Source organism: Salvelinus fontinalis, chromosome 22 (assembly GCF_029448725.1).
Source record: "Salvelinus fontinalis isolate EN_2023a chromosome 22, ASM2944872v1, whole genome shotgun sequence".
Lineage (NCBI taxonomy): Eukaryota > Metazoa > Chordata > Actinopteri > Salmoniformes > Salmonidae > Salvelinus > Salvelinus fontinalis.
Genome location: NC_074686.1, coordinates 9,523,675 through 9,546,393, shown reverse-complemented (window position 1 = coordinate 9,546,393; position 22,719 = coordinate 9,523,675). Strand labels below are relative to the sequence as shown.

At 44.2% G+C, this 22,719-nt stretch overlaps 1 protein-coding gene across 2 annotated transcripts in view; it reads left to right on the top strand.

The window, feature by feature from the left end:
- The window catches only part of LOC129819728 (poliovirus receptor-like), a 77,774-nt gene extending 56,573 nt beyond the window's left edge, over positions 1–21,201 (top strand). Inside the window, exons 7-11 of one of the 2 annotated variants that reach the window (XR_008754113.1) lie at positions 18,014–18,149; positions 18,353–18,410; positions 18,546–18,641; positions 19,135–19,628; positions 19,688–21,201. Coding sequence is in view for 1 of the 2 variants with exons in the window: in XM_055876267.1 (XP_055732242.1) it covers positions 18,014–18,149; positions 18,353–18,410; positions 18,546–18,641; positions 19,135–19,365 (521 nt within the window). In the remaining variant the exon portion in view is untranslated. Of the gene's footprint in view, positions 1–18,013; positions 18,150–18,352; positions 18,411–18,545; positions 18,642–19,134 lie in introns of both variants that reach the window. The other variant, XM_055876267.1, reaches the window with a different exon arrangement.
- Positions 21,202–22,719: the final 1,518 nt, after the last annotated feature.

The window sequence follows — 22,719 nt, the reverse complement described above, 5'->3', positions numbered from 1 at the left end:
TAGACAACCAGGTGAAGAGTCTTGTACTTGAATTAATGTCGCTAATTAGTAAAAGGGAGGAGCGAAAACTCCGCAGAAACTCAGCCCTCTGTGGAATGAGTTTGACACATGCCCTATGTCTAAATACTAAAGAAATCAGGCCTTGTGTTGAAGTGACAAAATTAAACAGTATGTATGACTAACTGTATGACATGTTCATATTTATTCAAAGGACTGTAGTTAAATTGTTTTGGAAGCACCTTAACATTTAAATTTTCTCACATTGGGGGTCTGACTGACTGAATTCGGCATAGTCTGCAAGCCCATTTGAAGCAACACCTGTTACTCAATGGGCATGTCAGTGGGTTACCAATGGCTTACCACACATTTTCATAAGTCCCCACAAACTGCCATATGGGTCTCTGTATCCTACATCTCCTGGGTTTAAAGTGTAGTCCCCATTTTTTGTTTTAAAGGAATTACACTATTGACCTTTTTATGTGGCTGTGTTTCGTAGTGCGCTTTTCTGTCCGGATCATGTCTTGGGCCAAGAAGATTCCCCTTCATGTCCTTGGCGCCGTGCACATAACGACATGGAGATAATTACTGAGGTGCCCCATGGGATTGTCATCGCTGTGTGTTTGTTATGGGGGGGCAGTTTTGAAGCAGCGTCCACACTAATGCCTAGCGCTCTGTATATAGCTTGTGTGACCTTTTTAAACACCACCATTTCTGTGTATTTAACACGAGTCCTCTGTGCGTTGGGATATGTACGCACTTGAACTTGTGTCGTGTGCTCCGAGCGTCTTCAGTTTGTTTCGCCCACAAAGGCGTTTCCATGCGCTGTGTCTGAGCACGCCTCAGCGTGCGTCGGCTCTGCCGTGCTGATGGTCATTTGCGGTGTTGTGCGTTCAGTGTTTGCGGCGTGTCGTGCACATTGAAGCTCCTACGTGTATTAAACGGGGCGCCATGTGTGTTGGTTTGGACTCTCCGTGTGTGTGTGTTCAGGCACTTTCACCAAATTCAGCGTGCCGCATATGGTTACAGGCCCAGAATCCGTAAAGCCTGTTTCAGTGTTCTCTCTCTCTCTCTCCTGTTTCAGTGTTCTCTCTCTCTCACTCACAGACACACTCACAGACACGCTATAAATAATTCAACAACCTGCTGCTTGCCGTGAAATGGCAAAACGCCCAAGCGTGCTAATGCCTTGTGTTGATGTGCGGTACTGTGTTCACTGGGAGGGTTGAGGAGTCTGTCGGTTCCAGCTCGCTTTGTTCTGTCTACATGTACGTGTCTGTTGCTGCTTGTACTCTTAGCAACGTGTGCTTGCGCGCTGCTGTGCGAACGACAGCAGCACGCAGTGTGAATGGTAAAGGAAATGCACTTCATATTGTGTGTGTGTGTTACTTAAGCAATAAGGCCCGAGGGGGTGTGGTATATGGCCAATATACCACGGCTAAGGGCTGTTCTTCTGGGTACAGCCATTAGCCATGGTAATATTGGACATATACTACAAACCCAGAGGTGCCTTATTGCTATTTTAAACGGGTTACCGACATAATTAGAGCTGTAAAAATAAGTGTTTTGTCATACCTGTGGTATACGGTCTGATATACCACGGCTGTCAGCCAATCAGCATTCAGAGCTCGAACCACCCAGTTTAAAATAACAATTGAACAATGAGAATTCAAGATGGACTAGTTTTCTTTTTCGTGCCGGCTATGTGTGTGTGTGTACTGCATGTGAGCATTATGTGTGCTCTCTGTCTGCCTGCTGTGTGTGGAATAGGCAGTGCAGCCCCTTGCTGTGCGTGGTATCTACTGTACATTCTGTATCCAGGCCTGAATCTGTCCGTGTGTGCCCATTGTTCTGCATGCCTCTCACACACCTTGGCAATTTCAGCATATTCCATGTTAATATTCAGTGGGGGGAGAATGGCGGGAGAAGTGTGTGTCACGGGGTGGGAGGATGGGGGTGAAACCAGTCCCCAAGTGTGCCACGACAGTTCTCATATACACACACATTTACATGCTGTATGCACACACACAGATCCACACATATTCCACACATGCCAGATGGAAAGAGATGCATACATCTGAGGAGAGACCGAGAGAGGAGGGAGATGTCCGAAGCACCCTGGCAGCTGAGGAGGACAGATGGAGGGAGATAGAGGAGGGTTACAGAGTGCTTGGTGTGACCTGAGGGGCCGGTGTGGGCTTCAGCTCACGTTTCCCCAGTTGACGAGTTGTCACCCCACTCTCTCCTCGGCCTGACTCCCAACACATTTCTCTCCCCCTCCTGACTCCCCTACCTCCCCACCCCCCTCTGTGCTCCTGACTGAGTAGTCCTGCTCCCTCCTGTAGTCACTGTCTTGCTGTGGAAACGTGCTGCTTCTCTGGGGAGGCTTTCTACCCTCTGCCCAAGGGCTGTGGAGTGTGAGGGAGAAAAGGAATGTTCCATATCTGTTGAAGGGCTGTGGAGCTGCAGTGTTGTGCCCTACCTGTTGAATACGCCTTTTGGTCATTCAGGTTGTGTATGTATTCGCCTGTGTGGGTGTGTAAACTGTAGATATCGATTTGTCTTTGTGTGTGTTCCATCTACCCTTTGCACTGTTGAGCAGCGGTGCAGACACGGTGTGTGTGTGTGTGCTTGTGTGTGTGTAGCCGCATCGCTCTCTCACTCACTGTGTGTGTGTGTTCCATCTCGCCTCCGTCAAAAGGTTCCTGGCGTCTGATCCTCTCACCCCTCTCCTCCTGTCATTGGCTCCCCCTGAAAGGCTCCAGTCTCCTCCCCGGGCGTTAGTGCTAGCGCTAGCTTAGCTAGGCTGTCTGAGCACCGAGGCTACCGCTAACATGGCCTTGAATATAAATCACTGTTTGCTTGATGTTGGATGCCTTATCATTGCATTCCTTCTAAGTCCAGTTTTCACATGACTGCTTGACACTACCTCGCATTCCTCCAACAATTAAATGAACTGTTTTCTTTGGCACATTTTGCCACAAGGTAGAAAAAATTAATCGTTTTGATTATGTGGAGAGGACCATTGTATTCAAGATGGCCTTGTTTGTGTTCGTTGTAACAGCGTTAGCGCACATTGTATTACCATTCAGCTGGGATGAGAGAGATAGTCGGAGGATTCTTTCATGACTTGGCCCTGGTTATGAGACGGCGCAGAAATTGCATGCAGAGATTATTCTAGAAAGAATGTATTACTCGTGATGCAGTACTTAGGCCAGCTTTTATTTCACAAACTGTAAAAGAGGGCTATGAAAAGCCTTTGATCATTTGATGTGGGTTAAAACCCATTCAAACGTACCAGTTATGAACTATATATGCAATTCACGCGATGCAAATGCCATCTGTTGTATTCGATTTAAGTACCATGCACTTATATTTGAAACATTACGGTCATTTTCATATTTGAAATATTATGGGCATTTTTGGTAATAGCCCCACTTTTTTAGCACTGTCAGAATAGCAGCTACAGTAATGTATTACACACAACCAGCTGAACTAGTTGGTTCAAGGGTATTACACAGTATATTAGGAAATGTGAGCTTTGATGTGCCTGAGTCTTCTGATGTATGATATTCACTGGAAATATGCTTTTGATGCCACTCTATTGATTTTCTGTTGTCTTGATTTTTGGGGCTACGGCCCAGTGGCAGGCATTGCGTGCTTGTTACCAAGGTGCTACCTTGCTGTTAGTGAGCCCTGAGGCTGTGCATCTGAGTATATGTGCATTTGAGTATACGTGTGTGTGTGTGCTCGTGTCACCCCACGTTAGCACGCCACGTGCCTCCTTTACCCACAGGTAACCAGGTTTGACATGCTTCAGAATCCACGCTTTGGAATGGCAGGCTTGCTCTAACCTGCCAAGATGTCAGGGGGAAGAGTTTTGCAGCCCCCTTCTACATTTAAAAAAAAATTGCGTTGTGTGTTTTCCCATATGCAAAGACAGGAGAGGATTGTGATTTCTCAATTTTTAGCACACAGGGGTTGGCAGTTGAAACAGGTTGTACCCTAAGGGGGGTATTTCCAGTGACTTGTGTCTAAACACACAGGATGTCTTCCTTTTCCTCTTTCGAAACCCCGCTGCTGTTTTAGCAATGTCTTTGTCTGCAGGCTTGAACGCCCCGTCTTCCTACCTTGGTGGGACAGCAATCGCGTATGAAGCTATTCATTAGTCGCAGTGACACTGGGCAGCCCAGTTTATTATGCTAATGACCCTGTTGATTAAGCAGTGTGTGTAGCGGCCAGACCTGGGAAGAAAATAATTTGTGTTTTGTAGTTTATTTGAATATGCCAAGTTCAAATACTCTGTAGCCGATTATAGTTTTGATAGTTTCAACTAAAAGGCAACTATTTTCTTTGATATTCAAATACAGGTCTCAGAAAAACAATATATGAAGGTATTTGAATACCTATTTGAAAACAAAATTAATATTTATTTGATGGCTGACAAATATTTGATGAAGAACCAAAAACTACAACAGTTAGTTTAATTAGTCTAAATATATCAACAATAGCACTCGGTTTGGAGGGCTTTCAGATATGAATTTTAACATAGCCTATAGCAGTGGTCGCCAACCTTTTCTGAGGGAAGAGTCCAAAAGCAAGCCGAGATCTACCGCTCAGATATATATTTTTAATATGACTTTAAAAAAAAACATAAACCTACTGTATGCAACATTAACCGATTTAAAAACAGTTCTGTAGCAGTAAGCTATAGGCCCAATAAATGATCACTGCATATTGGCTCTGCTTGAAGTGCACTGCCAATGTTGTTCCACTCAGACCATTTGTAGGTATATGATCACACAGGTAATAGATCATTTGTCGTATTACTTGTGAGGCACAGCTGAGGGAGCATAATAATGAGCTTTTTATTTTATTTTTACTGATGGCCTGCAACTGATGGTCAGTCTGAAGGACGGGAGAGAGCAGCGGTGAGGCTGCCTCACCCGTCCCCTCTCCTCCCTCCATTCTGCTGAGAAAAGGGGACAGTCTTCCAGCTGATGGCGAAACTCAAGTCGCACTGCGTTATTTCTGCCTCATCAACCAATTCATGTTGTTACTCCTATGACCAGAGAAAGTGAAATATTCCTTGATATTAAAAAAAGACAAGTTGCTAATAATACCAACGTAAGCTTATCGGAACACATTGATATACTCGTTAATTGCAGCTGCAGTGCTGGTTGTAGCGTAAGTGGAAGTAGGGAGAACGTGCATTTTATGGCTTGTAAAAGTGTTGGAACAGTGTTGACAGTGCTGAATAACAACATAACCATGAATTTATAGAAAAACAGCAGCTCTTTGCTGTATTAATTGAGTCTCTCTCTAGTCATGGTTTTAAAAACGGTGAAATCTCAAAGTAGCAACTTTGCTGTGCGCTCTAGGCTTCTTTTTGTAGCCTATGGCTCGAGGAAACTGTGCCGACACGGTGGTCTGAGCTCTCTGATTGACCAGCGGTAGGCCTATAGGTGCACTTGATTTGCTCTCTGGGCCTGCCTGGTAGGCGCAGTTCTACCTTCAGACACATGAAATGGTTAAAAATGGGAACACTTTGCTTTCCTGGCACTAGGGCTGCTGAATCAAGTGCACCGCCAACGGCACTAAACCAACAACAACGAAAAACAGAAACGCAAGGCTTTATTGTTGTTTTTTTACAGAAATGTTCGATGATTGACTATGAATGCCGCAGTCGACCGGTTGGTGACAACTGGCTCATAGCCTGTAAGTAAATGCATTGAATCACCTCAACATTAGAGTAGACCACTTTTGCAGCTTCAAAATGACTAACTAATATATTTTCATAATGAGTGAGACATAAGGTAATACAGTAACATTTGATATCAAGCTCTAATAGGGTTGCCAACTTTCTCACTACCAAATAAGGGACAAAAGGTGTACAGTGCCACGGCGGTGTGGGTATGGTGTTGTGTGAATTAATATACAATGTATATCATATTCTTAGTCAATTGGAAAGGCAAAACATTTTTATATTCCATTTACTCTATAGCTTTACTAAAACTGTATCATTATGTCAACTTATCTGAATAATATTCAAAAGAAATGATCAAAGAAATCCCAATTTGGATCTTTACAGCAAAGAAAAAAACACATTTGAAATGGAAAAGAGGGGCACGAGTCACTCACCAAGTCTACTTGTTCCATGGATATTTTTTGCTGCTCTTGACTGATTCAAGCAGTCCTTTCTCCGTTTGCATAGCCAGAGAGAAGTACTTACATGACAAGTCACAGTTCACAGATATTTGAAGTTCATTTTTGATCAGCTCTGCCTCTGTGCTGCATCTGTTTCTTGAGTCTGACCATTTAATGGTCATCCGAGAGAAAAGCCTCTCCACAAAGGCATTTGAGCCTGGCACACTGAGGACAAATGAGACAATCCTGAACATGTTGATCAAGTTGGCTTTCCCTAGGTTTTGGAAAACTGCCACCCACTTCTCACTGGTGGATTTTGTGGTATCCTGTCTGGCTTTCTGTATTTCCTCCCGGCTAGCACAAAACTCTCCATAGAGTTGGTTCATAATGACTACTGTCTCTTAAAAATAAATAAAAGACTGTCATTTTGAGGGCAACCACCACCTGCTCCAGGTCAGTGAAGGAGAGCTCCTCATAGAGGCTGATCGGTTTCAGTTTCACCATTACATTTTCTGGTGAGAAATCAAACCACTTGTCAATGTATGTAATGACAGTGTCATAGAACTTCACAAAGTCCTGTTGCTGCTTGGACCTTTGTGCTGACAATTGTTTGTCCATCAGCTGCTTGGTCTGGTATCCAAAAAGGCTGTTCTGTTTCCGCTGAAGAATCTTCATTTTGAAGTGTTGGACTTCCCCGTAAACATCTGTGATGCAGAGCGTTGTGTCCTCCAGCTTTTTTACGAGTTGGTCAAAAACACACCCCGCGTTGTGGAAAAAGCACAGATAAATCTCAGCAGCTTCCGTTTTTTCTTCATACTCAAAAATACTCTTCAGTGCCACAGGACAAGTCTCCCCAAGGGACCTGAAGTACGAAGTAAGAGCTGGCTAGCTTTGCAGGAGACGATCGACAGCTGGATGAAGAGAGAGCCACCGTGTGCAAACATGTTGCAGAATTCAATGTCAACAAAGGCAAATAAAATGCAGGCAGTTCCTCTCTTCGGGAAGCACATACTGAGAAGTGGCTGTAGATCATTAAAACAATTGTCTCAATATCCACTGACCGCTGATCGCAGGCGTGCTTCCAGGCATTATGAGCTATGTGAGCTGGGCAATTAGCTTTCAGAATGCGATTGTTGGCACTGCTCAATAACTGGTAAACTGAGAGGTGTTTTACAAAGTTGACATTGGCATCATCTGCTGCATAGGGCTGTGATGTGTCCAATATCCAGTTCATGCTTTTCCAGACAGTTCATTGGAGCTTGATGTATGCCATTTACAGTTTCTTCATTGTCTTCATAAAAGTCAAGTAACTTGCGCTGCACTCCATCAGACAGAGAGAAATATCTCACGCACGCTGGAAACAACACGTTTCTAGTGCTGTTGTAGCCGAGTCCGTGTTTAAACGTAAGAGACGAGGCTTCACTTGCAGCCATTTTGTTGTTTTCCGCAGTAGACGTCACGAAGAATGCACCGATATTGCTAGCACCTTTAGCTAGCGTGGCCGCCTTGTGCATTTGTAACCGATGTGAAATGGCTAGCTAGTTAGCGGTGGTGCGCGCTAATAGCCTTTCAAACGGTGACGTCACTTGCTCTGAGACCTTGAAGTAGTGGTTCCCCTTGCTCTGCGAGGCCGCGGCCTTTGTGGAGCGATGGGTAACGATGCTTCGTGGGTGACTGTTGTTGATGTGTGCAGAGGGTCCCTGGTTCGCGCCCGGGTCGGGGCGAGGGGACGGACTAAAGTTATACTGTTACACATTTCTGTGGATGCATGCTGAGTTTGGTCATTCTCCCCTCCATGGCCTATTGAGAATTCCCGACGGCATAAAGTACAGAAAGTTTTCGTTGAGTCACCACTGACGGGCTTAGCCCACGTCTTTTTTTTGCTTCCCATTCTTTGTTATAGCTGCAGTCTTTTCTTTTTTTGCAGTTTTTTTCCATATTTCCTTGATATGCCAAACCGACCGAACAACAACAGAAATTCCTTTGCAGGAATTGGCACGTTTACGCTATACTGTGATTGGATGAATATACAGGACACGGGAGGTCCCGTATGGGACAAACCAATTTTAGCCCAATATAAGGGACATCCCGGCTAATACGGGACAGTTGGCAACCCTAAGCTCTAATGTGTAGTAACTTTGATTACTACAATAGTAACAGTGAATACATTTACATGCACACTAATAACTAGACATTAAACGGATTATGGCAGTAGACCGATGATGCAATAGTCATGCTAACACTTTACTCTGTGTATCTAAATTGGTGTAAGGTCAAAATCAAAGTAAGCATACTCCGATTAAAACACCTGGTTTTTCTGAGCAACCAAATTATTAGGACATGTAAAACAGTTTAAGCGACGTTCCAGCAATGTATTTGATCTGCGCATGTGCAAGCACCAGCCGAGCGAGCCTCCCTCTTTTTAGCGCGAGTGAAGTGAGTTCGGAACCACTGAATGTATGCGAAGTAGTTTTCACCTACAAACTTTGTCAGAACTCAGAATCAAATATGCTTCTCAAAAATAACATGGTCGCTGTGGTTGAACGTTTCTTTTGTTGGATTGGTGATTTTGTGCATTTATCAGAGTGCCATCAACTAGCCTGATTTGTCCATGTAAACAGGATTATTTGGGAAATCGTGCTTCTTGCAAAGCATGTAAACGTTTTAATCGAACTATATTAATCTGACTAGCCACTGGGGTTATTACGTCACTGGAATAAGGAACAGTCACTATTCCTCTTGTATACAGTACTTCAAAACGCTCTCAGCTCATTGATGTGCAAATAAAATGCAATTACCAAAGTATTTTGTAACACCAGGCTAATAAAATGTTGCTCCAAACGTAATTAAAGTTTTATTAGAGGCACAAGAACAATTGAATGTTAAGTGTTACTGCGAATTCTAACAGTAGCAAAATATGGTTAAGTATTAAACTAAATATCCAAAAACTGTCTTCTTGAATAAACTACAGACAAGGTAGGTGGGAAATCATGTTAGTTTGTATTTTGAGTAACTATCCCTTTTTAAAGATGGTTCAGTGTATGTTTGAAACAAGAACTCTTACCCTCAGATGGACAAAGAGTTTCACAAGTTGTTTTTGCTAAGCATCCAACTTGCTGTTTGCAAATGGATATTGAATTTCTCGGCAGTATTTTTACGTATCATTAAATGAATTGCAGTTTTCAACATTTTCAGTGGCATACAGTAGTGGAGCATCACAACTTATTTACTTATCGGTACAACATATCATTGATTTGACTGATTATGTACACCTGGGGCAATGGACATTCAGAAGAATGGCTATTTACAGAGTTTTCAGAGTCATATTTTATCTACACAATACATTTCTGTCAGATTGGAATAGTATAGGAGATTGTGTCCTGTCCATTCTATCTTCAACATGCAGGTCCAGATACAGCCCTGCCAAGACAGAAAATCCAATCGTTTCTGGAAAAGTTGTCACTTCCTGAGATCTGCATTCAAATAGTTTGACAAAAATATGAATTTTTGGGATCTGTATGTAAATAGTACTAGTCACCTTGAAAGTAGCTATTTGCCCCCCATAAAAAAAGTATTACTTTCCACAAAGCATAGTTAAAACTATAGCTGTCCCAGGCAAGTGCTTTGTGACAGATACAGAGTGCTTGAGTGCATAGCTGAGTGTGGCCATGATTTCATGTGGCCTAAAAGTGTTTGTTGACAGAGTCGTGTGTATGTATGTGTTTGCGGGATACTAGTGGTCTTGTGTGATATCGAGAGCAGCCACTAAGTATCTGTCAGGGCCCATAGACATCCATGCGTTCCTTCCACTAGTGTGACTATCTCCGACTAGAGTTCATCAAACGGCTTCCATTTTACCACACCAGTGTTTGTTTGCTTCAGTCGGGGGCTCGTTTTCCTTCACACCAGCCTAGTCACCACAGTAATTAGGCCCAATCATTAGTAACCATTAGCATCAAACACTGCTCATAAACCAAGCGTCAACCCTCTGATTAATAAGAGCTGTGACCTTTGACTCCAAGACTCAATTCGTAATCCCTCTGATTACGAAGAATGTACTACATACAATAGTAGGCATTTTACATGGCACAATACATCAACGGTTCAACGCTCCCCGGAGGTTTTGATGGAACATTCTTTGAATGTTGTGGACATTTGTGTCTGAATCGATTTAGTTCGCATCTCTCTGAACCGTGTGGCCAGCAGCTGTTAGTCAGCCTTTAGATGTGTTATAGAACACAGTCGTGTTGTTCCAAGCTAGTGATTAGAATCCTCGTCTTAAAGCGGTTTGATCGGGGCTAATGAGCCGCTACTGTTTACTCTCTGAGGCACTCAGTGTCTTTACCGAGTCTTTCTACTCCGCTGCTTAGTTTGCAGCCCAACATAATGCCTGCTGCGGAACCCACTTAAAGACGTTAATGCGTCTGGCTGCCGCCTGGGCTTGTGTACCTGTATATTATGTGTGTGTTTTGATTAGTATGTCTATATAGAGAGGTATGTGTGTTTTTGTCTTGATCGGCAGATGTTCTATCTGTCTGTGTTTTGTTCGAATGAGTAACAGCGTTGGGGTGCCTTTCTCTGGGGACGTGATTAACAGGGTTTTTGTTGAGTGCGCGTGCGTGTGTGTGTTGTACCTTACGGTGACATCTGCGCTCTGTCATTCATTAACACTGCTCCTGAACATCAGTGTTCAGTTATAAAAAAGCCTCCAGCAACCCGAGGTTAGACGATCTTATATAAAGACACAAGAGAAAATTGAGTTTTTGCTATTAGTTAAGGCCTCAGATATGGATTCCGATTCATTGGTATGCAGTCGTTGTCGTAGGTGGCTAATTACCACAAAAAGAAAAATGTAATCTGCAATTAAACCGATTTCAGAAGCACTTATTCCACACAAGAGAATAGGTGTGGCTTTCACAGAATGTATTGATGTAATGAAAGCGAAATGCTCTATCAAAACACTTGGATGGAATTAATTGGGTGAGTTCCTTCTATTCAGTAGTACCTTCCAAAACATAAGCCGTGGAGTATTAATTTTGATATTGTGAACCGCCATTCAGATTGCTGTATGCTTGCTGGTAATCAGCAATAGCCTAGTAGTTAACACAGCCTTTGTCGCAAACAATGTGGGGTACCATTTAATATAAAGGTCTATATTGTTTAGAATGCATTGGCATTTACAGTTCTATATACATTTGATACACAATATTCTATAATTCAATGATGACTCACTTCCTCTGTATATAAAACAGTCTGTGTTGTCATGGGAATGGCTTTGTTGTACAGGTACTGTACATTCCCTCAGTCGTATATAGATAGATATGTACAGATCATGACTGTTTCTCCTGTATATCCTACGACTGTTGGTCTTTTCCCAGCTGCGTGATAACAGCTTCTCACTGCTATCATAACAACAGAGTTGATGTTCACCCCTAGGTTCAACCCTTTCATTGAATCCAATTATAGGAAATTACAGGTAGAGAAGAATGCAGTTCATTCCAATGTGAAATTCAGAGGTTGGTGTTTTTCAGTCTCTTAGCGATTCATTTTTTAGATGGTTTCGCAGAAGTCATGAATATAGAATATTTTTCATTTTCCTTTTCTCTGTTTTTTCTTTCTCCTGTTCTTCCGCTCATCTTTCTCTCTCTCTCCTCCTCTACCTCTCTCTGTCCATTAAACACACTCCAGCCGTGGCCTCGCAGGGCCTGTCCTTTTAGTTCCGCCGGGGCTAGCCATCCCAGGGACCTTTACCGTCGTTAGCGTAGCAAAACCTCATGGCTCGCTACACTATTAGTCTGTTAGCCACTAACCGCTATCTCAGACCGATGCACTCAAGGGAGCTCATTTCTCTCTCTCCATAAAACCATGTCACCCTCTCTTTCTCTCTTTCTGGTCTTTCTCTCTCCCTTTCATTCCTACTCTCCCCTCCTAACCATAGCCCGGGAAACGCAAATTAGATGCTGAAAGACACAGAAATGGGGTTTAAGTGCACTCCAGACTTCTCCCTTGATCTGTCCGTTCTCTGAAAAACTCCATTGTGGAAAAACAAGAGGAGTTTTACAGGAGCGGAACGGAGAGGTGTGAGGTGATGGATGAGTGTGTAGGGGCGGGGGGGGGGGGGGAGAGTGGAGGATGATGAAACGTCTGGTTCTCGACAGGCATACCAGGCAGGCTAAGACAAATCAGCTGTTAGTCCTGCAGGGATTGTGTGTAAAGGGGGGTTTGTGTTTGTGTGTGTGTGTGTGTGTGTTCACAGTATGTGAGTGGAATTATAGTGAGTGGCGGTGTTTCTGTTGAGAGGTTACAAAGTTCAATGCTAGCATCTCCAGCTGCAACAAATCACTCACAGATAAACAAGCTGTGATGTTGTTTTGCGGGAAGAAAGAGGTGGCCATTTTTATTACCATTAGTGAAAGTACCTGCATACCTGGGGTGTCTAAACACGACGTAGAATCCACGGCATGCAGTCAAAACAATTCCTCAGAGACGGACTCTCTCTAAGAAGATAAAGTGAACGGAGAAAAGGCCTGACACACTGACAGTGTGTATCGGGGTTTAAGACTATTAAACCGTTTTAGCCCGGCATATGTTTCCTGTGCCGCTGCAACTGCCAATGTTTAGATCAGAAACTGGTATGGCACGTAGCAGCAGGAAGAGGAGGAGGGGACTTGGTGGAAATATGTGTTTCTGCTGTCCTTGTGCGTGGGTCTGACTGTGTTTCTGCCAGGTTTCTGTGTCCCTTTTGTGTCTGTTTGTATGCGAGAGGAAGGTCACTCAGTGGAGGGGAGGGGAGGGGGGGGGGGGGCCTTGGGCTGAGAGGAAGGGTAAGAGGCCTGTCTACCCAGGGCTAGAGGGCCAGCAGTGGCTGGATGAGAGTGTGTGGGCTGTGATTCGCTGTGGCACTGGATGGCAGGAAGCATACTGCTGCCTGCGGAGGAGGGAGGGATGGAGGGAGTAGAGGAGATCAGTGTCACAGTGAGGGGCGCGCACACACACACACACAGAGAGAGAGAAGGACAGACAGAAGGATATAGCGACACAATCTGACACACAAACATGCAGTGTCACTGACTGACCTCAGCTTAATCTCCAGACAGTTAAAATGCACAGGGGCCAACAGGGGAGGGATCGCAGTAAATTAGCTTTGGCTCTGCTTGATGCTACTAGGCACAAGCAGCAGTGGCCACTAAGACATGCTAGTGTAAGTGCCTGTTGGTCTGGAGACACCCAGCTCAGTGGAGCGTAAACCTTCTGCTTCATGCCCTTCTGAGCTACACTCTCACACACACACACAACACACACACACACACACACACTGCTCTCTTAACCTGACAAACCCTCCGTGGACCCGCAAACACCCAGGCCTCATTACCTATGCGGAAGGTTACCATGTAAAAGGTGGCAGCCGCGGCCCCCGAAGCCCAGCCCTGGTCCACTTGACCCAGATAAGTGACAGTCGCTGGGTACGTGATCTGTCTTAAGGCAAAGATCAGGGGACGTGGGCCACGCTGGAGCCGAAAATGAAGTGGCTGTTGCTGTCTCGCGCCTATTTGACCTAGTTTGATCCCTGGGAATGGAATGGTTGGAGGCGTTTGCAATGGCGATAAACTCATTTCAGTTTTATTTTTGTGCGAAACATTTTTTTTCTGGTCCAGTCATGCTATTTTAGGAAGCGAACTCGGAGAGTGTTTTTAATCCACTAAGTGGCAGAACGATGGAGGGAAACCAAAACGCATGGGGAGAGTTGACCGGCACGGAAAAAAGAGAGGATCTCTGGCAATTGATAGGATTTAAAAGTGTAGCTATTAAGACTAAGAGGGACATAACACGCTGAGACACTCAAAGCGCACAGATGCACACGTACACATGCAGGGAAGGGCGGGTGTGTTTCTGAGTGTTACCACGAGGCGTCGTGATCCAATGACTATTGGTGCTGCAGGTCTCCGTGTGTGTGTTTGCGTGTGCCTTGCGTTGTATTGCTCGCTGGTTTAGCGATGGGGAAAGATAAGATGTCGGCTCATTGGACGCTAAAGAGTCCAGGAGAGCAACACTCCCGCGAGCCTGTTCTCCAATCACAGATGGCCCCGCAAAGTAAGTGTGTGTGTGTGTGTGTGTGTGTGTAAGAAGGTGTGAGGGCTTGGGTTGGTGGAGCAGGCGGGAAGCCGAGAACACGCTAGGTCACTAAGGTGGTCGAGGAGAGAGAAAGAGGGAGGGATGGAGGGGTAAAGAAAACACGTGGAGGTGGGAGGGGAGGCTGATGTCAAGCGTAATCCAGTTTTGGCCTCTAAGCACAAGGCAGTATTTGACTTCATGTTACGTTGAAGTCTTCTCTCTTTCCCTCTCCATTCTGTATCTTTTCTTTCACTCCTTCGCTCCCCCTCTAGCTCCAGCACTTACTGTACAAGACCTATTTTGAAAAAGGAGAGGAAGAAATCTTTTTTCTTAGTGGTTCGTTTTTGAACTATAAGGTAATTAGGTAGAATTTGAAAAATGTTCAGCCCAAAAGGGGGGGGGGGGGGGGGGGGTGGTGGTGGTGTGTGTGTGTGTGTGTGTGTACTTCTGTGTCTGACCAAGTGTGTGACTAAAAGAGAACATTTCAGAGCTTGTTTGCCAGTGAAGGGAAAGTGAGCAATGGAGTGTGAGAGAGAGAGATGGAGACAGACAGAGCGAGAGAGAGAGATGGAGACAGACAGAGCGAGAGATAGAGATGTCCCAGTTGGGAGTTTTGCGGAGGAGTGTAGCAGCAGAATGACAATGACAATGAGAGCCAGACTGACTGTGAGGGGTTGTTTCGCTAGTTGTTCCTCCCTGTGACTTAAACCGTATCCCAGAGAGACGCTGGACCTTTTACAGTCTGCCTCTATTGGCCCCACTTCAGAGCCTTCGCACCCATGTCGCTCTCCTCCGCCCTCCCTCCTAGCACCATCCTTCCCTCCCATCTCTCTCTCTCTCTCCATCCTCACACATCTTATGTATATACAGTGCTTTCAAAAAGTATTCAGACCCCTTGACTTTTTCCACATTTTGTTACGTTACAGCCTTATTCTGAAATGGATTACATTTAATTTCTTCCTCATCAATCTACACACACTACCCCATGATGACAAAGCAAAAACAATTTTTTAGAATTCTTTGAAAATGTGTCAAAAACTATCACATTTACATAAGTATTCAGACCCTTTACTCAGTACTTTATTGAAGCATCTTTGGTAGCGATTACAACCTTGGGTCTTCTTGGGCATGACGCTACAAGCTTGGCACACCTGTATTTGGGAAGTTTCTCCCATTCTTCTCTGCAGATCCTCTCAAACTCTGTCAGGTTGGATGGGGAACGTCGCTGCACAGCTATTTTCAGGTCTCTCCAGAGATTTTTGACCGGGTTCAAGTCCGGGCTCTGGCTGGGCCACTCAAGGACATTTAGAGACTTGTCCCGAAGCCACTCCTGCGTTGTTTTGGCTCTATGCTTAGGGTCATTGTCCTGTTGTAATGTGATCCTTTGCCCCAGTCTCTGGAGCTCTGTCAGAGTGACCATCGGGTTGTTGGTCACCTCCCTGACCATGGCCCTTCTCCCCCGATTGCTCAGTTTGCCCGGGCGGCCACTGTGTGGACCTTCAATGCTGCAGGCATTTTTTTTGTACCCTTCCCCAGATCTGTGCCTCGACACAATCCTGTCTTGAAGCTCTACAGACAATTCCTTCGACTTCATGGCTTGGTTTTTGCTCTGACATGCACTGTCAACTCTGGGACCTTATATAGACAGGTGTGTGCCTTTCCAAATCATGTCCAATCAATTGAATTTACCACATGTGACTTCAATCAAGTTGTAGAAACATCTCAAGGATGATCAACGGAAACAGGATTCACCAGAGCTCAATATCAAGTCTCATAGCAAAGGGTCTGAATACTTATGTAAATAAGGTATTTCTGTTTTTTTATATTTAATACATTTGCAAATATTTATAAAAAATCTGTTTTCGCTTTGTCATTATGGGGTATTGTGTGTAGATTGAGAAATACATTTTGAATCCATTTTAGAATAAGGCTGTAACGTAAAAAAAATGTGGGTTCGGGATAGTCTCATTCTTTCAATCTGGGCTGACAGGATGGTTTTACACACTGAATGGTATTGGTAAGTGACTCAACTGGGAGAGATATGGTGTAGAATATGTTAGGATGACTGGGTAGGAGTGGGGGAGGGGGGGGGGGGTCTTAGTGTGTGTTTGAGTGTGCTAAGGGGTTTGTCTATTCACATCACATCTGTTATGTGAGCTAATCAGTCTCCGATGACATCCTCTCCACTCCACCACGCCCCATTCTTGTATCCACCCTGACAAAATCTGATCTCAATCCTTTTTCTCCCCCCCTCTTCTTACCTCACCCTGTCTTGGCCCTCGTTCTCTGCCAAACCCGTGGGTATCGGGTGGGTGGGCACCCCCTATCGTTACCTTCCTTTTCTCAGCCAATACAATCGTCTGTTTCTTTACCTCCTTCCCTCCCGTCCTTCAAACAGGGTTATATTCATCAGGCACCAAACATAAGAAAACAGACTGAAACAGGGTTATATTCATCAGGCACCAAACATAAGAAAACAGACTGAAACAGGGTTATATTCATCAGGCACCAAACATAAGAAAACAGACTGAAACAGGGATGGGTGTATCTGGACTTGAACAATAACAGCTTGTTTTTCTTTTTCCATCAATAATTGTTTTAAGACCAGTTAATTTCCTCCATGTTAGGCTGCTTGTTTTTGATGCAGTAACTAACATGACTCATTATTTATTGGAAATACAGTTTATTATTATCGGAGAACATTAATGGTAAACGCTGCTAATGTAAACGCTGATATCCAGCAGATCAGCAGCTAGCGTACCCACAGAGGGATGCCAATAGGTTGGAGGGGCGGGGGGGCTTCTGTCTGTATAGATTTCTGTGTTTGCGTGTGTGTCCGCGGATCCAGCTTTGAGAGCGAGAGCGAGAGAGCAATTCAGGACAGAGCCCTGGCCACCGCCCCATATCTCCCTCCTTCCCTTATACATTTCGTGTTTACGCGATAGCAAATGATTGACGCTGACCGGTCTCTTTTCGGGTGTGAATGTGTGTCTCTGAACGTGTCCCCAGCGTAGACGCAGCAGACTCCCCTACACCTACACAGCTAACAGATGCGCGGACGTCTGCACCGCTCCCAGTGGAATCACCCGTAGTCGGAATCTCTGATATGGGCGCAAGCCGGAGTGAGAATCCACAAAGTAATTTATGCACTCACTCACTCACTCTCGGCAGCGAGATGTTAGTTTGGCAACAGCACACCACCATGTGGCTGAAAAGAGGAAGTCGACCGTCACTATCTTCCAATGTGATATTGAGGATAATAATGGTCTAGTGGCCATCTGTGGAAACTGCAAGCTGGTTAAAACCAACATAATGAGAGGCTTTTACATTTCATTTAGACGCCTCACTCAGCCTCAATGCCCTCTGGAAATCACAAACAGAGGCATAATTGAGCAAGGAGTCGGAGGTCAACTCAGAACATCGGCGGGTGATAAGATGTGTGGCAGGCATTAAATGCCTAGCAAAGCTCATTTCCTGGCGTGCGTTCAATGGTGAGAAACGTTCTGAATGTTGCAGAGAGAGAGAGAGAGAGAATGAGCAGTCATGTCTGTTCTGTGTGACACATTTCTATCGGAATGTTCTGTAACATCCTCCTGAGCAGGCCCCTGTTCTACAGTTCAGCTGTTTTCATTTAACACTTCTGATTGGATTCTGATTCCAACAGCTCGTGTTCCCCCAGCCCTTATCACAAGGAGTAATGCCACATATATTTGAATTGGACGAAATCCTAAGTCCCCCGCGTCTTCTTCTCTTTCAGAGCAGCGAAAGAAAACAGCTGGGCCGTCGACGGCTGGCATCATCGGAGGCATCATTGGTGTGGTCCTCTTGCTGGTGATCGTGGGCGCTGTCATCATGGTGGTCCGTAAACGCAAGCAGAACGCAGAGAACGGAGAGTGAGTGTCCCGCTCTCAGAAAATTGTCCTCTTAGGACCCTTAGCGATTTCTCAAAGTAATTTTTTTATTCAATATGTACGACTTAGCAAATCCCTATCTTTCCTCCAATCAATGAAGTTTTACTCACTCCAAATCTGTTAGGTGTGGACAGAGTGAGTTGCACTAACCTCTCCCCCTGCCCTCTTTTCTCTCATCCAATCAGTGGTCCTCCCAAGCACAAGCCCCCTCCGCCTGTGAAGACCGGCAGCTCCACAGAGATGGTGAGTGGTCCACGTTCCCTGTCACTCAGGGCTCGTTATTATTGAAGGTCATAAACCACATGGAGTGCAGTTCGTAATGGGGCTTATGGCTATTGATTGGAGATGAGTGGCCCAGTTATCTGACTTTACCCACAGCTGAACAAGCATGTCACAGACCCAGTGACGAAGGAGTTGACGGAGACCCAGCCTTTAAGTAAGGTCTACTACGAGACCAGCGGAGAGCCTGTCACGGTAAGAGGACATCCTCCAATCTCCATTCTCTGGGTCGTGATCATTAGGTCACACCAGAAAACAAAAAAATGAATGTTTCCTATCGTACTTAAGTCCAGCTAGTTACTCCATGTTTCAGTCTGTTGTCTGCCATTGGGTGCCTTATGAACAGAACCCGGACTGTCTCCATTTTCACACAGTGCTGTTTACAGACGTTGATTTACTACCTGTACTACGTTTACCCTTCATGAGGTACAGCTGGCTGCTTTCTAGACTCTGGATTCGCCTCTATCATCAGATTACTCACCCTTTTGTACTATATTATAACATTCTGCCTGCATGGTCCCTCAACATCTTGACTATTTTGTAAGCAAAAAAGTTATTTTAACCTATTGTGAAACTATTGAACGGTGCGTGGTCAAGGAGTGGATTTTGTCTACCATACCACAGTTGATGTCATTTTCTCGAGAGTTGTTGTTGTTGCTGGTTCAACCGGGATCTGTTGCTGTTACAGGATCTGGATGCCTGCGACGATGACGATGATAACACCCTTGGCGGTGGAGCTGCTAATGGTGGCAGCCCTGCTGTCCTGGAGGACTCGATACAGTATGCCGATATCGACGACACGCTAAATGACGGAGCCCTGCCGCCGTACTCCGGCGCGGACGGTCACCACGTCGACGAGCCGCCATCGACCACTGTGGCCCGCGGAGAAAGCTTTGTGTCGGCAGCCATGTATGTTTAGCAGATGACGTTTTAGCCTCCGTGACGACGACAACAACAACAGCAACAACGTGCCTGTAGACCCAGGAAGGTTCTGGACCTATCGGCACAACTCCAGCCTCCCGATGTGGTCAGATCCTAAATGCAGTGTTTACTACTCTTGTGGTTCCGGAAAGGTCACCAAAGGTCACCGGAAACACAATTCAAAATATCACCAGAATTATCACTCGAAACTGTTTGTTTAAATGTTGCAGTGTTATACTTAAGCAATAAGGACCAAAGATGGTGTAGTATATGACCAATATACCACGGCTAAGGGCTGTTCTTCTGGGTACAGCCCTTAGCCGTGGTATATTGGCCATATACTACAAACCCCCGAGGTGCCTTAATGCTATTATAAACTGGTTACCAACGTAATTAGAACTGTGGTATACGGTCTAATATACCACAGCTTTCAGCCAATCAGCATTCAGGGCTCGAACCACCCGGTTTATAATGTACAGTAAGCATCCTCAGACCAAAATGCCGTTTTATGGCAGTATGAACAGAATGAGGTTGTCACTGCTTTATAACATTGCACCATGACACAGTTTAAGAATCTGACTCATGTTTTGGGTTCAATCTAAATCGCAAGAGCTGGCAATACTGCGTTGTTAGGGTAACGAAGTGTGACATGTGCAAACACAATTATCAATGAGCGTGCAATTCCCTCCCCCACAGGAAAGATTAACATTTAAGTTAAGTTAAAATTATAAGGATTGTATTTTCAGTGTCAAAATACCCAGCATATATTATATATTGGAAAATACTGCCATTAGTACCAATTTATGTAGATTAAGTGGCTATTATACGCTGTAATATATGCTGTTTATTTTACACGCAGTGAAATATGTATTGAAATCTTTTCTATTTTAGTTTTATTCTAAAGCCTTTTATGTACCTAACCACAAATGTGCAAAACATCATTGATGAACAATTATGTGAGACCGTGTCAAGTTGGTCAAAGATGTCAAAGTGAACCAAATTATCAAAGAACACTGTAAATAATATTGCTGATTAATATATTGTCGGTGAAATGTGTGCACATAAAATAAAAAAAGAGTGTAGGTGTTTTCAGAACCTCTATGTATAGGGGTGTCAGTTTCCATGTGAAATTGGAAAAAAAAAAAGTATACATTTTACGGGTATTGAGGTTGTCAGTCACAATGCTTATGTTTTTAATCTAAAAATGCTGTGGATTTTAGTCCTTTATAACTCTGCATGGCATGATCGGTGGCTTGTTTCAATCAGTTGGCTCACTTTTTCCCAAGGCTACTTACAGACACCAGGGCTTATACTTTTTGAATGTTGTCGACGTCTTTGCGTTCCTCCGTTGTATCGTCTACTTCAAGCACAAACACATGGATATAGAGCAGCGGGTGGTTTAGGCCGTACAGAAAGGCGCACGGCACAACTTGAAATATCTTTTTGCCGATCCATAAGTCAGTCAGCATATGGCTACGTTCTTTCCACAGGCTGCTTACTGCAGGGTGCAATAAACAAAGAGTTGCATGTAACTCTTGCTGAGTAATGGGAACAAATCATTGGTTCTGGCTGTTCCAAAGAGCTCGAGTCGCACAATTCCATGAGGGCATTGTTCTGTGTCACCTCAACAGACAGCGAGTATAGCCTTGCTTGTCTCTAAGTACATTAGCTTGTTGAATAAAAAAAACGTCGCAAAGAAAAAGACGAACATGAACAAAAAGCACATGTAGATATGTAAGTAAATAAATAGATACTATGACACTAATGATTGCTAGACAGATGTAGACAAATAGATATGGTATATAGACTGCTAGGTAGACGGGCATACAGAGAAATAGAACACAGTAGTAACTGCCTACCCCACTGTTCTCTATTCCATCACAGTCAGTGGTCCACTGCACTACTGTCGTTTTTCTTTGATGTGACAATCACTTTGAAAACAACTTTCATTGGCTTTTGGTGGCACTTCGGTCTCTATGGTGTTTCTTTTAAAGATAATGTCTGCATGCTGCATGGAACTATGGGTAGCTCAACTTCTTCTCTGTGCAAAAAGACTCATGCTGTCATTTTGAAAACGTATGGCTGTGGGCGGCGGGCTCGCATAAAGTGGTGCAGTGTCAGACAATCACATCTGAATTTTATAGCCCTTACACAGGTCAGAGTTCAAAGGGAAATGAATTGTGCATTTATTTTAATTTGCTTTAATAAACTGTGATTCCATTTTCTTTACATTTTTTATTTATTGCTTCATATTGCCGTCGGATATATATTGTACTGTTTTGTGTATTGCCTATAAAAAGAGCCTCAAAATTGAAGATGTGTTGATATATTGAGCTTAGAAAACGACAATCATTGGGCCCCTTGGGTTTGTTATTATCAAAGACCAATGAGTCAGCATTCTGTTTAGTTCTGTTGTTTTATAGTCAAGGCATCTGATAACGTTTTCTCGCTGCAGCATGAGTTGCAGTGTGTGTTTGCCAAGCGCTTTGCCTCCGTCCCGATAGGTTTAATGCCAAAAATACAAACTGTGAATGTTAGCGATAACGCTAATCTGAATCCGGTCTTCTTCCTTCCCCGCTTGTTTAATTATCTCACATTCATTGTCGCTTTTTTTTCATCACAAAGCCAGATGTGCCTTCGTTACTTTATTTTTAGCTTGTTCACTTACACATTTGTTTCTGTTTTAGAAAATACATTTGAGATTAAAAAAAGATGGGGTAACCTCTGATTGTGGAAAGCCAAACACTTGAGATCATTGTGATTTTTTTTAAAGCATGTTCTTAATTTCCCTTTTTTCCCCCTTTTTTGTAAAAATGTCATTAGCTTTTTTGAAAACATATGTTTTAAGGATCATTGTCTTGTCGAATAAAATGTAAACCAAAGGCCCTGAATGTCTCGCTGTATTCTGTTAAACTTCTATTGAGTGTCAACGACCTCCAGGCCTTGAGTCCTTTAAGGCTCCTAAATGACCAACCAACATGTGTCACTGACAGCATCACATCCTGTGGCACTATAATGTCCAGTGGTAGCTGACACTGATTGCCCTTCGTTGCCCCTGGACAAGTATGTGTCTGTTACCATTCTATAGCCAGCACCCAAGTGATATAGCCTGGCCTGAGAACTGTCACCGTGCATTTGTTAACCTCTGTCTTTGATTAGTGTTATAGGTCTATAGCCCGCTGGGGGGGGGGGGGGGGGGGGGGGGGGGGGGGGGCTATAGACCAATAACACTAATTAAATCACAGAACATGTTTTAAGATCATTTTCAGCTAGTACAACATCCAACATTTCAGCCCCAGAGCACATTTCAAAGCGGCAGGTACTTTCACACTAACAAAAAAAAATAATATCA